Source organism: Macaca thibetana, chromosome 5 (assembly GCF_024542745.1).
Source record: "Macaca thibetana thibetana isolate TM-01 chromosome 5, ASM2454274v1, whole genome shotgun sequence".
Classification (NCBI taxonomy): domain Eukaryota; kingdom Metazoa; phylum Chordata; class Mammalia; order Primates; family Cercopithecidae; genus Macaca; species Macaca thibetana.
This window is the reverse complement of record NC_065582.1, coordinates 75554563-75569518: the sequence shown is the minus strand read 5'-3', so window position 1 is coordinate 75569518 and position 14956 is coordinate 75554563. Positions and strand designations below refer to the sequence as shown.

General features: G+C 35.8%; 1 protein-coding gene across 31 annotated transcripts in view; it reads right to left on the bottom strand.

The window, feature by feature from the left end:
- Positions 1-14956, bottom strand: part of CAMK2D (calcium/calmodulin dependent protein kinase II delta) — a 304534-nt gene that overhangs the window by 52062 nt on the left and 237516 nt on the right. For 19 of the 31 annotated variants that reach the window (XM_050792416.1, XM_050792420.1, XM_050792426.1 and 16 more), the window contains exons 9-13: positions 7951-8045; positions 5459-5581; positions 4216-4299; positions 3732-3774; positions 35-72 (exon numbers count right to left, since the gene is read on the bottom strand). In XM_050792416.1, coding sequence (XP_050648373.1) covers positions 35-72; positions 3732-3774; positions 4216-4299; positions 5459-5581; positions 7951-8045 — 383 coding nt within the window. The remainder of the gene's footprint in view (positions 1-34; positions 73-3731; positions 3775-4215; positions 4300-5458; positions 5582-7950; positions 8046-14956) is intronic. The other 12 variants (XM_050792418.1, XM_050792427.1, XM_050792417.1 and 9 more) reach the window with 1 other exon arrangement.

Here is a 14956-nt window from a genome sequence, read left to right as displayed (position 1 = left end):
TCAGAAATGGATTAGGGGCATCTGTTTAACTTACCTTTACTCCATCTGGTTTCTTCAACAAACTCTTGGCTGCTGTAAAATGAGAGTAAAATCAGTTTAGTGAGTTATCCATAGAAACCCACAGCCAGGCAACAAAGCAGTCAGGTTACTGTCTCCTTCTACCACCTTTGCTGAGTTATGGCCAACATACGGCAAGTTATCAAAGTCACACTGATGAGCGCGAGCTTACAGGACACTGAAATACAGTATCACTTTTCTTGGTTTGCCACAGCAAATTTAGAACTAAAGAGTAGTTCATTGCATATAATTGAATACTTTGACAGTTGTGTTTATTGGACTTTATTTCACTGTTGGTTGCGAAAAGGATACTGGAACTTTAACTGGACTATCCTTTTGTAATCCAGAAAGTTGAATTCAGTCTTTGGACACCAGCTGACAGATAGTATTACATGTTCATTCACACCACATATGGTGACCATGTCAGTTCTGCCATTTAAGCCCCTCTTTCTAGAGGTTGAAAACTCATTTGTAAAATTTGCTCTGGCTAAATAACATCTTCATTATATTCTTGAAGTCAGACAATTTGGTTTTACAAAAAATATTACTATTTAAATAAAATGGCATATTATTGGCCTAGAGCAAATTTTTAAAATGTTTAGCATATGAGCTTTAAAAAAATGGCACTATGTATTCTTTTATACATTAAAATCAGAATACAAAGGCTTCATGAACAAAAGCCTTTACAATGAAAAAGTAAAAATCATAAAACTTGAGACAACATAAAAACAGAATAAAATCTTCAACTAAATCAGAGAAATCTTAAAGCATATGGTCTTATATGCAACTTCATTTTTCTTGGCAGGGAGCTTTTAACATTCCTTCTGTTACTAAACTTCTTGAGTATGTTAAAAGGTGAAGTCATCCTTTCAAAAAAATCTACTAAGGAACGTGTATATACACAGTGAACAGATAATATAACTGTCAATGACAATTAGTACACCAAGTGTAGAACATTCACAAATATGCAGAACACCATACATACTTATGCTTTCATTTAATATTAATTACATATACTTATTTAAGTATATCAGAATAGAGCTTGACTTTGAAAGTGTAAATACCTAGCTAGACTAGAACTGCATGAACATGTAATTTCCTGACATTCATTGATTTGGGGCATTATTTCAATATCATATTGGTATACTTTTAAATTTACTTAAAAGATACAAAAATGTTAATTTCATTAATCTTTAGCAACAAAGCTATTAATTTATTATTAATTGAGATTGTAAGAAAGAGTTGCCTTAGCTATTAAATCGTTTGCCTGGAGCTAAAAAGCAATATTAAATCAATCCTGTGGCAGTTAATAGGTTAGAAAGCAAACTCAGAATAATTGAAATTGCAATAGCAAGCAAAGAGAAGATGATGATTCAGGGTAAGCAGGGATTTGGCCTGGGAGATGCAGAAATGTCCCTTTTGGTTACTATTCACCTTACCTCACAAGAAATACATTCCACATAAAGGGAGAAAAGAAAAAATTAAAACAACTTTATAACCATATACTTATGGACAAATTACTTTAAAGAGCATGTTTGGCAATGAAATAGGATGAATAAAATACTCAAAACTAAAACGCAGTATTAAGTACAAGATGTTGTAACTGGGTCTAATGTTATTCAGTTGATTTTGAAGTGACGGATAAAAAAAATTGCTTTTTCATGCTAAGACATTCAGAAACAATATAAAATTCACATATTAGTCATGAGGTTTTAGTTTACATGATGATGAAAAGGAAACTGTGAGGTAAACAAAAAGCTTCTATATATGGGTACATATGTGAATAAAGGCCCAATTTATGCCCAAGAGTGTATGTAACACTTTAACAAAATGTACAATTTTAAATCTGAAGATTTTTTAAAGTTTGGGTTAGTTTGCCGTTAAGAATTTATGCTATATAAATCATTCTACCTTTTAATGATTCACTAATTACTGGGCCACAGTGAAATTTATTTGAATATCATATATATGAATTAATATTTAATGAGATGGCATTGAACTCACCCATACAAATGTCAACTATATTAATCAACTGTTTATGAAACAGGTAACTTGACAAACGCAGCAACAAGGTATTATTACATTAAACGAATTGGACAAAATACATATGACTGGCCAACACGGTCCCTCAATTCGTAGCATTATTCATTGTACTACTGTTGTTGTTATTGTTTAACAGCCTTTGGAAGGCCTCTTATGGTTTCCCATTATTTGTAACGAAATGCAAAGGTGGAAGGAAAGATGACCACTTAATACAGTTGTAAGTAATAACTAGAAATTGGTTGAAGAGCATTTAATAATGATATGATGGATTATTACCTGATAACACTATAACACCCAGGCTAAGTATGTAGCAGAAAATAAAACAAAGAATTGAAAAAATAGCTGGACGGTTTGATTTGCAGAGCACTGTTATGTAAACGGTATCCAAACTAAACTGGTAGTATTTTTGGCTGACAAGTGTTCTAAGTCTAAAGGGCCAAAGGTTACCAAGTGCAGCTTAATTGCTGCTCCAGTCCTTCCCCCAACGTAAGACTGCTTAGCATTGAACAGGATTTGACTTTTGTGAACCTGGTCCTTTGAGATAATCTATCAAAGAAGGAGGATACAAAACTCAAGTAAGTTATTGGAGTAACATATACTTTATCTCCACCTTTAGAGAGTGACTCTTACAATAAAGAAATGGTTTGACTTCTTTTAGCCTATTATTTAACACACTTATTTTTTACCATGGAATCATTTTGAGGAACATTTATTATGCTCTGAGAGTACTGAGTGCAAGGTGCTCTGTAAATTCTTGAGTTAGATACCTTTGACAGTTGTAATCATTCTTATAGTATGCCAAGAAAGTACTATACTTTTGAATGAACTTAGGTCTAAGAGAACTGGGTTCCTCAATAATGGTCTGTTTTTTTTGTTTTTGTTTTTTTTCTTTTTGAGATGGAGTCTCGCTCTGTTGCCAGGCTGCATTGCAGTGGCGTGATCCCTGCTCACTACAACCTCCGCCTCCCAGGTTCAAGCAATTCTCCTGCCTCAGCCTCCTGAGCAGCTGGGACTACAGGGACACACCACTACACCCAGCTAATTTTTGTATTTTTAGTAGAGACAGGGTTTCACCATATTGGCCAGGATGATCTCGAACTCTTGACCTTGTGATCCACCTGCCTCGGCCTCCCAAAAGTGCTGGGATTACAGGCATGAGCCACCACACCTGGCCAATAATGGTCTTCTTTTAAAAATCTTGCATACTAGGATTCCCTATGAAAATGAGACCAAAAATAACTTATTCATAGTTATTATTTTATGAAATATTAATAATATTTTCTAAGTTTGAAATGCTGAGATTGTAAATGAGGGAGTATTTATTTCCACAACTTGTATGCATCCCAGCATTTGACAGATGAGGCTAGTCCTGCACCAGCACTGACTGGTGACCAGAGCTGCCAGAAGCACTCTTGTGAGGGGTGCAGTCACGGAGGCTCGGCAGCAGACAGCACCCAAGTAGACTGCTAATGGCAGCCACAGGTGTAGAAGGAATCTGTGCCACACATTTGCCACCCCTGAACAATCAGGTTTTTCTAATTATTAGAGTTTAAAAATTCTAGAGTCAAAAAAACAGAGACTACTTAAAAAGAAGACCAATGGATAAGAAGCAGAGTTCTCAATGCATGTACCTGAGAAATTTCTTGTAGCCAGCATAGTTGTCAAGATGGCACCCTGTGAAAAAAATTAGAACACAAAAGTCAATGTTGCCTATGCAAAATCCTGGACCTAACAAATATAGAGTCTTTGATAACAAATCTTTTCCTGGCCCTACTTTCATTTAGGGGATTTTTGATTGTTTGTTTTTGTTTTTTGGTTTCCCGAGAGTCAAAGGCCTTTGTCTCTCATGATGCTCGCCAGATTCTGATTATCAAATTGCACAGCTGTTTTCCACTGAAGGAAGGATCCACAGCATGTGTTGCCAGGATGATTCTAGCTTTTCACCATAGTTTTGATTCTGGTGTATATTCCATTTCCTAAGACCCCAAAAAAGAATAATGAGAGTATTGAGGTCTACATAATTGAAAGCCTTTGCTAGAAGTCATTTTCCTCACATGGTATTTCACTTCTTAGTCTGTCAAATCTACCTCCCCACAAAAATGTAAAATTTCTTACCTTTAGTTTTCTTCTAGCATTAAATTTCTTCAAGCAGTCTACAGTCTCCTGTCTGTGCATCATGGAAGCAACAGTAGAACGTTGCTAGAGGAGGGGGGAAAAAAGTAACTTAATTAAGAATATTTAAAATACACTAAGTGTAATAATGTCCCTGACTTCATCAAATCTTTATTAATGGTGCTGCACCTGCATGATCAACTTCTAAGTATTCAATTGCTAAAGTTACCTAAAAATAAAATTTTAGTTTTGCCAAGACTACTTGTGGCCAAGACGCAACACTGATACATATAAAGTATAGAAATGGGTTGGGCGTCATGGCTCACACCTGTAATTCCAGCACTTTGGGAGGCTGAGGCGGGTGGATCACGAGGTCAGGAGTTCAAGACAAGCCTGGCCAACATGGCGAAACCCCATCTCTACTAAAAATACAAAAATTAGCTGGGTGTGGTGGTGGGCACCTGTAATCCCAGCTACTCGGGAGGCTGAGGCAGGAGAATTGTTTGAACCTGGGAGGCGGAGGTTGCAGTGAGCCAAGACTGTGCCACTGCACTCCTGCCTGGGTGACAAGAGCAAGACTCTGTGTCAAAACAAAACAAAATAAAAATACCAGAAAGTGTAGAAATAAATATTAATAATTTCTCAAATTATCTTTATTTTAATGTCTTCAATCACATTTCGATTGGGCTGCCTTTCATTTACTTAGTGCCACATTTATCATCTTAGCATTTGACACATTCAGAAATTTACTGAAGTCTTCAGATTCCCCTCAAATTTCACACTATTTTTCTTAATATTTCTAAAAAATATTCAGACTACTATGACCATTCTTTTATGCCACTAAAACTCTACTCTCAGCTGCCAAACTTCATACTTGCTTCTAAAGTTGCCTAATGACAAATAATTGAACTTTGTTAAATCTTTTCTTCTGGGATACTTTTAATTTTGGTGTTATTTTCTTGACCTTGTTCACGAGTATTGTCAATAATTAATACGAAGAATACTCATTCCTTTTGTTACTGCAAGCAATATTTGTTTAATAATCTATGCAATTCAGACTTTGCTACTGAAAATTGCATTTCTTCGCCATCATAAAATTCATTTTCTTAAACACCTTGAGTCAAAAATTCATTCATTCTGAATTTCATCTTTTTTTTGCAAAGTTATTTTAAATCCATAAACAATATATTAAAGGACAGCTTATTTTTCATTTTAGCTCTTGAAGTTTTTGAGAAGTTTTACTTACACAGATCCATGGGTGCTTCAGTGCCTCTGAGGCTGTGATGCGTTTGGCAGGGTTGATAGTAAGCATTTTATTGATGAGGTCTTTGGCTTCAGGAGTTACCGTGTCCCATTCCGGTGATGGAAACTTCAAAAATATAAATTTATAAAAAGTTTAAAAAATAGACACACTCAATCAAACAGGGAAGAGTCAACTATATGAATCATTTCCTCAAGTAGTGAATTTCTTCATAAATTTACTTTTTATATAAGTTAAATTGTATCTAAAATAAATAGAACCATTTAGATCTATTCTCCCCCTCTATGTAGACAACTATATATATTAAAGAGTATCTGATAAGGGACCAACATATATACTGAGCTGCATATCACATATGGTAAATACATTTTAAAATTCAGAAAAAAAGAACTTAAGAATCTTCTATTCTCAAAGTATCTCTGCTTTGATCTGAACATGAAATTTTATACAATCTTTCTCATGATTATTTGCAAAACTTAATAAAAGCAAAGAGGTTGCTACATGTACCAATGCCATCGTAATATTATGCCAAGGTTCAAAATGAGGTATTATATACTTTCACAACTTATAAGCAGTAATAGCAGAGGTAATAAAACAGCTTCAATTCCTGTGCCAAAACTGACCTATTAATCATGGCTACTTGGAGTGCTGTAGTGAGAAGAATCTGAGGCTATAGGAGCTTCAGCAAGATTTCATTTTAACCCTTCAAGAAGTTTAATCTGCCCAATTACAAATTTCACCAAAGTATATGAAAGTAATCAAATCTTATAACTTCCCATTATTAATATTTTTTTTACAATAAGACTATATAAGAAAGCTACTTCTCCTCTCTTCATGTTATTTTTTTGTACTGATAATAAATTACTTTTATATCATTAGCATGTTTAGTAGAAATACTGTCCTTCAATGATTAAGGGAAATTTATACTACATTAGTTGCAAAATGATAGAATATCAAGTTATTTTCCCAATTCATGAATTTGTATAGACAATCTTGAAAAATAAAGCCATTGTCACTGTGTCAATGGAATTAGTCTATTTTTGGTAGTTTTAAAATGGGGAACTTGTGACTCACTGGCAAAATAAAGCACGAGAAAAATGATATTGACTCTAATACCTGTAATTTCTTGCCAGCTTAACAATTGTCATTTTTTAATTCCTGAAGCTTATGTTTGGCAGTTGTGAAAGCTTGCTAACTGTTAGGAGCTACTAAAGAAACATGCAAGGCTGTTTCTTAAATGTTGTACAGGTCTTTTGATAGCAAATGAGGGGTAGGTTCAGCATGAAGAAAGGTGAACCTTTTCCTCAGTTTTCTAATTTTCATGAAAGCACTCCTCCGGTATACCAAGCAGTGCATTTTCAGGGCTACGTCTGCCCAGAAAGGGGCTGGTTCTAGTCTGTAAAGATGGTGAATGTGCTAGCTGTTGCCATGTAAATAATAATTTGTTTCAATTACTAGTCTAGGGATAATGGAATGCTTCAAAATTCAAAGAATATACATTTTAAATTCTTGCTAACTGAAACACACATCCATCTAAATAGAAAATTTTATCAGAAATGCACTGAAGAGTTCATGAGACATGATAGAATACAATACAGACATTTTATATTTTCTCCTCTCACTTTCACATAAAGCTTTCAACTTGTGCACAAAAGGTGAACCCAATATTGCTACTCCATAGTTACTCCACTTAATGACACATGGAAAGCATGCCCAGATCCTGCACATGGATTTCCCTAGGGCTGTATGAGAGGAAACCAGAGAAAGTGGTAAATCATATTTACAAGAATACATATCAAAGGAGAGCAAATTATATCATAAACACAAAGTTAAGCCATAAAGAGAAAGTAGATAAAGACTTCCTCTTCAGATTCTGAACTTAATTTATGAATATGTATATATATATCTACTTTCAAATATTCTAATTAAAAATTAAATATATTAGAATTATGATTTTCAAATTTTTCAATTGTGAAACTCATTCTTCAAATGAAAGCTTGCATAGCATCCCATTAGGTAAACAATACAAAAACAAAAAACAAAACCCAGAAACTGGTATAGTGGAATAATGTTCTATTTGATATGTGATCACTGCAAAATATTGTTGGTATATAATGTAAAATTATGTGATAGGTATTTGAGAATATAATTCAACTGAATGGGCAATAATCATTTTTATAGCAGAAATATTTTAATTTTTATGTTTTTAAAATGCACTAAGATCCAAACATTTTGACAAAGTTCTTCCTCAGAGACTTCACATGACTTTTCTTTTTATCTTAGGAGAGAGTGAGTTAAAAGGAAACATAAGCTGAACACATATGCTGCATTTCTTTTTCCCTTTCCTTAAGAGAGAGGGAAATAATAAGAGAAAGTGGTAAAAATTATAGTTAAAAGAAAAATGAAAAGATCTGGCTCTTGATCAGCAAGCAAAAAACAAACCTTCATCTAAAGTGATATAAATAGTTATTACATACATCATAAGCTCCAGCCTTGATCTGCTGATAGAGTCTGTGTTGGTCTTCATCCCAGAAGGGTGGATACCCCACAAGTAGAATATAGAGAATGACACCTGGAGAGATTACAGTATTAACATTATTTAAGTCATATAGAAAACAATAAATTAAATGTGGCTGATCCACAATGATATTAAGCTGTAGTTGTTAAAACAGAGAAAACTGGATTGTAGGAAAACTTCAGAGAGACGTGTTATGGTCTATTCTAGAGCAGTCTCTGGAAGGTTAATGCTTCTCCTCCTATGCTCCAGAACTCTGACAATGTGTCAGTCAATGCATGCTCCAAAGAATTCTAAAGAGGCATGGAAGGGAAACTCTAAAGATAAAACATATCTGTCATTTAGGGCGACATTCTTTGGCCTCCCTGAACTCTTGTTTATATAGAGTCTTCCTGCATTCTTACCTATATAGAGACTATGATTTTAGTCACTGTGAGGTTGAAGTTCAAAAACTAAGCATGTTATTTATTTCCTCATGCTTGTTTTGATGGTAATTGGGACATTTTGTTGAGTGATGGTGTCCTGGTTATAAACTCACATTCTAAATAACCAGAGTCCCTGCAAATGTGGGTACCACATAGAGACAAAACCCTTTTCTCTTCAGTAGTCTTAGTCTTCAAAAACTTCAAGGCTTCTCAGTCAAACAACTTAACCAACAAGACTACAGAAGAATATACATTATGGGAGAGGAAAAAGGAAGACAAGGGCAAAATGCCACAGAAAATTCTAAGTAATAAACACATGGCTGTAATAAAATTTGCTAAAATTCTTCACAAACTTGTATTTATAAATTAATGAACATCAAGTTTAACTTTTAAAATTAAAAAAAGTCTGTATTCACAGTTTTTAAATTTCCCTGATATGATATCTGCAGTCTAAATGTCTGAGATCGTTTTGATATAATGGTCTTCTCTGTCATCAAATATCCCTCCTGCCACTTTTCACATATTTTATTGCCCTGCTTAAGGCCTTTGGTTTTTTTCCCTAGTTCATTATCCTGGAGGAAGGCAGTCATTCCTCTGACCTCTCCTGTTTGCTTTTTTCTTGCTATGTTTTCTTAAGCCTGGGAAACCTGAGAAAGAAAAGTAAGACAGGTGACACTTTCCCAGGTGTACTCTGAGACTTATTTTTTCCCTTATCCAAGGTGGTCTCTGTTGGTCTCTGTACCTAGGAGATCTATCTCTGCTCCTGTCCACCAGTCTGGACATCTTTATAAATAGACACTGTTGCAGCTGAAATGGTTTTTAAGCAATGGTTTAATCATCTTAGAATTTTAGAGCCTGCTTCAGGAAGATACAGTTCATAAGAAGATTTTTCAAGTCATGTGAATCAATACAAGGGTAAAAAATTTTAAGCAACATTCTTAAGGAAAAAAAAAAAAAAAAAGACCATGAAGAAAATCACAGTATATTGGTACCCCACCTTCACGACATAAAAATAATTTCTCCATGCATCTAATGAAAATGATGATAGTAATGATGATGATGAGTGTTGGTGTTCTCAGGATGCAAGTAGAAAAAAAGCTGTACCTGAGTAGTTTTAGCCCTCAGCTATATAAGATTCCAGGAGGTTAAGGAGAAAATTTGCTTTGTAATAGTGATAGTTTCCATTGAATATGAACATTTTCCTAATACACATCTGTAGTTAGGCTGTTATAAAATTATAAATCAGTCGCACAACTGAGACATTTAGCATTTTCAACATAGGCTGTTTGTCCTTATGAATTATGTCTGCACTTGACAGTTGATGTGGTGCTTCTCTGGGAAGAGGAAGCTCACAGAGGGCTCATCCCATGAGAAAAGCAGCCAATATGTAATAGATGCCCACAATTCAGTTGTTTGATGGAGGAGTATCTACAAAAACATGTACTTTAAATAAAATAATAGCATAAATGTGAAGATTTAAAAAAACACTTTTAGGCCCAAAGACTTAAAAAAAAAACATATTATAGGTACTATTGAGTAGCCTGATGTGAAATTGTCAATGCCTATTTAAATAAACACTGTTTTGTAAGTTTACTTCAAGTTGATTATTAAACAAGCATCTAAAACCTTTCTGATTTATGCTCTTTTGTAGTTCTATTTTCTGAATGTATAGAACAAGTATGAGACTCATGGCATAAGGATAATGTAATATTAATACATTTTATTATAGATAACATTTATTCAGAGTTTTGTGTGCTTTAGTGCATTACTTCATTTAATCCTTGTATAATGCTATGAGGTAGATATTGTTGTTATCTGCATTATATTACAGATGATGAAACAGGCTGAGAGGTTAAGTAACTGTTTCAACCACAAGCAGGACAGACATAATGATGCTCTAAACATTCCCTGCAGCCACTTTTTCTTTATCTATGAACTTCAGTAGGAATGGTAATATAAAATTTAAAACTTTGTGTTGTCTAACTGAGAGACCTTGACTTACTAGCAAAGATGTCCATTTGGTCCTATCTTACATGTTCCTTGCAGCTACTTTTTCCTTCAGCTAGGTCCACTAAACAAATGCTTATTTTAAAAGTGTTTGTTGCTCTAGGCCGGGCATGGTGGCTCACACCTCTTATCCAAGCACTTTGGTAGGCCAAAATGGGCGGATCACCTGAGGTCAGGCATTCAAGATCAGCCTGGCCAACATGGTGAAACCCTATCTCTACGAAAAATACAAAAAAATTAACTGGGCATGGTGGCACATGCCTTTAGTCTTAGTTACTCGGGAGGCTGAGGAAGGAGAATCACTTGAACTCAGGAGGCGGAGGTTGCAGTGAGCGGAGGTTGCTGAGCCAAGGTTGTGCCACTGAATTCCACCAGTCTGGGTGATAGAGTCTTGTGACTCAGTCTCAAAAATAAAAATAAAATAAAATAAAAGTGTTTGGTGTTCTAATTGAGAGTTCTTGCCTCATGAGTAAGCCTAATTTCCCTTTTTTAAAAATAAACCTAATATTGTACCTTTTTTCTATGTCAGAGAAAAAAAAAAAGGAAAAAATCACTAGCTCTTTTTCTCTGCCCATATACCTGAAGTACTAAAATCATTAAAAGTCAATGAAGAAGTCTTTTTTTTTTCTTTTTTGCAAGAACGCTTCAGGGGTGAGGATGTGCCTTCAAATGTTGGGTGTCTCTCATGACGTTAGCAGCCTTTGATGATTACTGCCTACATAATTTTACTGGGGCTGCAAAATAATGATGGCAAGCCATGGTGGCTCACACCTGTAATCCCAGCACTTTGGGAGGCTGATGTAGGATTATCACTTGAGCCCAGGAGTTCAAGACTAGCCTAGCCAACATAGGAAGACCTTGTCTCTCCCCAAAATAGAAAAACTTAGCCAGGTGTGGTGGAATGCACAGCCAGTCACAGCTACTTGGGAGGCTGAGGCAGGAGGATCATTTGAGCCCAGGATTTGGAGGCTGCAGTGAACCGTGATCACATCACTGCATTCCAGCCTGGGCAACAGAGTGAGACTCACAAACAAACAAATAAAATGATGATACTCTAATTATATCACGCTTTCTTTAGACTAAGAAAATCTTACTCCTTTTCCACTTGATTGGTCTAAGATACAGTTCATATGGGAAAGATAGGCCAATTATTTATTTATTTTCCTCTTTACTAGCCAGTTTTTAAAATAATGCATTGGGTCCCCAACATCCCCAAAGGTTAGGACTTCTGTTGAATTTTGATTATCATTATCAACTCCTTGATTTAAACTTATTTGATGTATTTCAATCTATTACTGTTATTTTTCTCATTGATTCTCAACTGCCCCATCTTTGGCTAGTGCCAGCCTCAAGGTGGCTCCTGCATCTGTTAATATAAACTCTGTGGTCCTTAATAGTTTTTCTTTGTGGTATGACAAGATGCTCCTGGATCATCTTGCTTTTTTCCTGTTCTAAACTTGAAATCAGCTGCTACTACAAAAAGTTCTGGTTCCTTTTAATGGTAAATAGTATCTAGAGACCAAGATTGAGTACTTACATGTGCTGTCTTGGAGCTACAGGTTTCTTTGAAAAAATACATCAAGAAATAAGGAGAGAGGAGAGAGAATGGAGCGAAACTTACAAATTAAAAACGACTAAGAGATCTAAGAGACCAAACAAGATTATGACATGAGAGGATAAATAGGAAAATGACTAGATATTTTGATGCTATTAAGCAATAATTATTAAAATTTTAAAACTAATATTACTGTCATATTTAGAGTCCTTTTCTTTTCTTTTTTTCTTTTTTTTTTTTTTTTGAGATGGAGTCTTGTTCTGTCGCCCAGGCTTGAGTGCAATGGCGCGATCTCAGCTCACTGCAAGCTACATCTCCCAGGTTCATGCCATTCTCCTGCCTCAGCCTTCTGAGTAGCTGGGACTACAGGCGCCTGCCACCACACCCAGCTAATTTTTTTTGTATTTTTAGTAGAGACAGGGTTTCACCGTGTTAGCCAGGATGGTCTTGATTTCCTGACCTCGTGATCCGCCAACCTCGGCCTCCCAAAGTGCTGGGATTACAGGCTTGAGCCACCGTGCCTGGCCTAGAGTCCTTTTCTTTTAGAGATATACTTTAAATTATTTATAGATGTATTGATACAATGTTCAAATTTGGTTAAGATAATATTGGAGTGGGAAATGAAAGGGAGGAAATAGATGAAATAGTCATCAGTTTATTATAGTATTCTCTCCATTTTATGTTTCACATTTTCCATGACAAACAGTTAAAACTATTTTTAATAGAGTTGGTTCCATATAAAGATAGATGTTAAAACTAGTTTTCATTATCTTATGTATATATTTATGCTTGGGAGATGCTAGAGATGTCTGGTTAATAAGACTTTTGAGAAGTATTGATTACGATCAGGTAGAAAGACTACATTATCAAGAACATTCAAAATTGATTTTAATAAAAGTTAAAGTTAAAAAAGTTGCTAAACTTATAATTTTGTTAATAATTAAACATTCTAAACGCTGTTCTTACAAAAGGAGAGATGAAGAATGAATGTTGGACAACTCTGAGAAGGTAGTGGGGAAGTTAATGGAAAAATCTAATTAAGACAGTTACTGAATATTCTAAGTAAATAAAGGGGTACATTATAAACATAGAAGCAAAATGCACGTGGAGTTTGGAAATACACAATTAATTACATGAGTGTTAAGTATGGCTCTATCTTACCTTGTTATAATACGATTAATAGAAAATCATCATACATTTCAAGTAGAAAAAGTGCTCAACTAACAGTCTGTGACCTAAATGGCCAATGAAGGGTAGAACAAAGAGCTAGAAGGTCAATGCCAGCAAGATAGGAAGGCACGTTTAACAGGATGGAAACTATCTATGCCATGTAGTAGGAGTGGCAAACTGACAGGACTTCTGGCAGCAGGCCGGGATGAAGGCCTGCACCTGTACTGTGTGTGGGGTGGGGTGGTCACCAGGGGAGCAGCTGTGTTCACGTGTCTGACAGGTACAACTACTATATAAGAGCAAAAGCATTGCATCACGTGTTCTTTTGATTTTTTTAGAGAAGCTAGAAACTGATAGTTTTTATAGAAATTACTTGCTAATAAATTATAAAGATAAATAATTAATGTCAACACTCCTAAGAATAAAATGTCCACAAGTCTGACTAAGACAGCAGACCGCCTGCAATGGATAGAATGTTTGTATGGCTTTCAAAATTCATATGCTGACATCCAAATCCCAATGTGATGGTATTTGGTGTGGTGGGGCCTTTGGGAGATAATTAGTTCATGAGGATGGGTCCCTTATGAACAGGTACAGTACCCTTTTAAGAAGAGGGCAGCTAGCTAGCTAGCTCTTACTACCATGTGAGGATACAACAAAAAGCTGGCAGTCTGTAACCATCAAGAGCGCCCTCACCAAAACCTGACCTGACTATGGTCGCACCCTGATCACAGACTTTCAGCTTCCAGAACTATGAGAAAGAAACTTCGTTGTTTGTAAGACACCCAGTCTATGTGACTTTGTTATAGCAGCTTGAACTAAGACTTCACCTGTTTGCAACCTCTGACATATCCTGTAATAAACCTAAAAACTGCTCTCCTAAAGGAATCTGTAATTAGCTATGGTAGTGTTGCTTAGCTTTGATGTGGCAACAGCATCACCTGGCAAGCTTGTTAAAATGCAGATTCCTGAGCCTCACCTCAGTGAATCTGTTTTTTAAAAATTATGCTAAAAAATACCTAACATTAAATTTAAACACATGACATTAAATTGTACATTAAAAAAGGCCCCACGCAGTGACTTTAAATTGTACATTAAAAAAAGGTCCCGCACACTTGCAATCCCAGCACTTTGGGAGGCCAAAGTGGGCAGACTGCTTGAGCTCAGGAGTTTGAGACCAGCCTGGGCAACATGGCAAAATCCTGTCTCTACAAAAAGTAAAAAATCAGCTGGGTGTGGTGGTGTGCACCTGCAGTACCCACTACAGGGGAGGCTAAGGCAGGAGGATAACTTGTACGTGGGAGGTGGAGGTTGCAGTGAGCTAAGATTGTGCCACTGCACTCCAGCTTGGGCAATACAGCCAGACCCTGTCTCAATAAATAAATACATAAATAAATACTACATAACATAGATTTTTTTTTGTTTGTTTCGTTTTTTAAAGATAAGGTCTCATTCTTTTTCACCCAGGCTGAATTGCAGTGGCATGATCATGGCTCACTGCAGCCTCAACTTCCCTAGCTCAAGGGATCTTCCCCAGCTTAGCTTCTCGAGCAGAGTAGCTAGGACTACAGGTGTGCGCTACCATGTCAGGCTAATTTTTTCTGTTTTTTAGAGGTAGGGTCACACTATATGTTACCTAAGCTGGTCTCAAACTCCTGGGCTCTAGTGATTCTCCCACCTTGGCCTCCCAAAGTGCTAGGATTATAGGCATCAGCCACCATGCCCAGCCAGATGTACAAGTTTTAAGTGAACAGTTTTGTAGTACTAAGTACATTTACACTGTCATGAAACAGATCTCCAGTTTGTTTTCA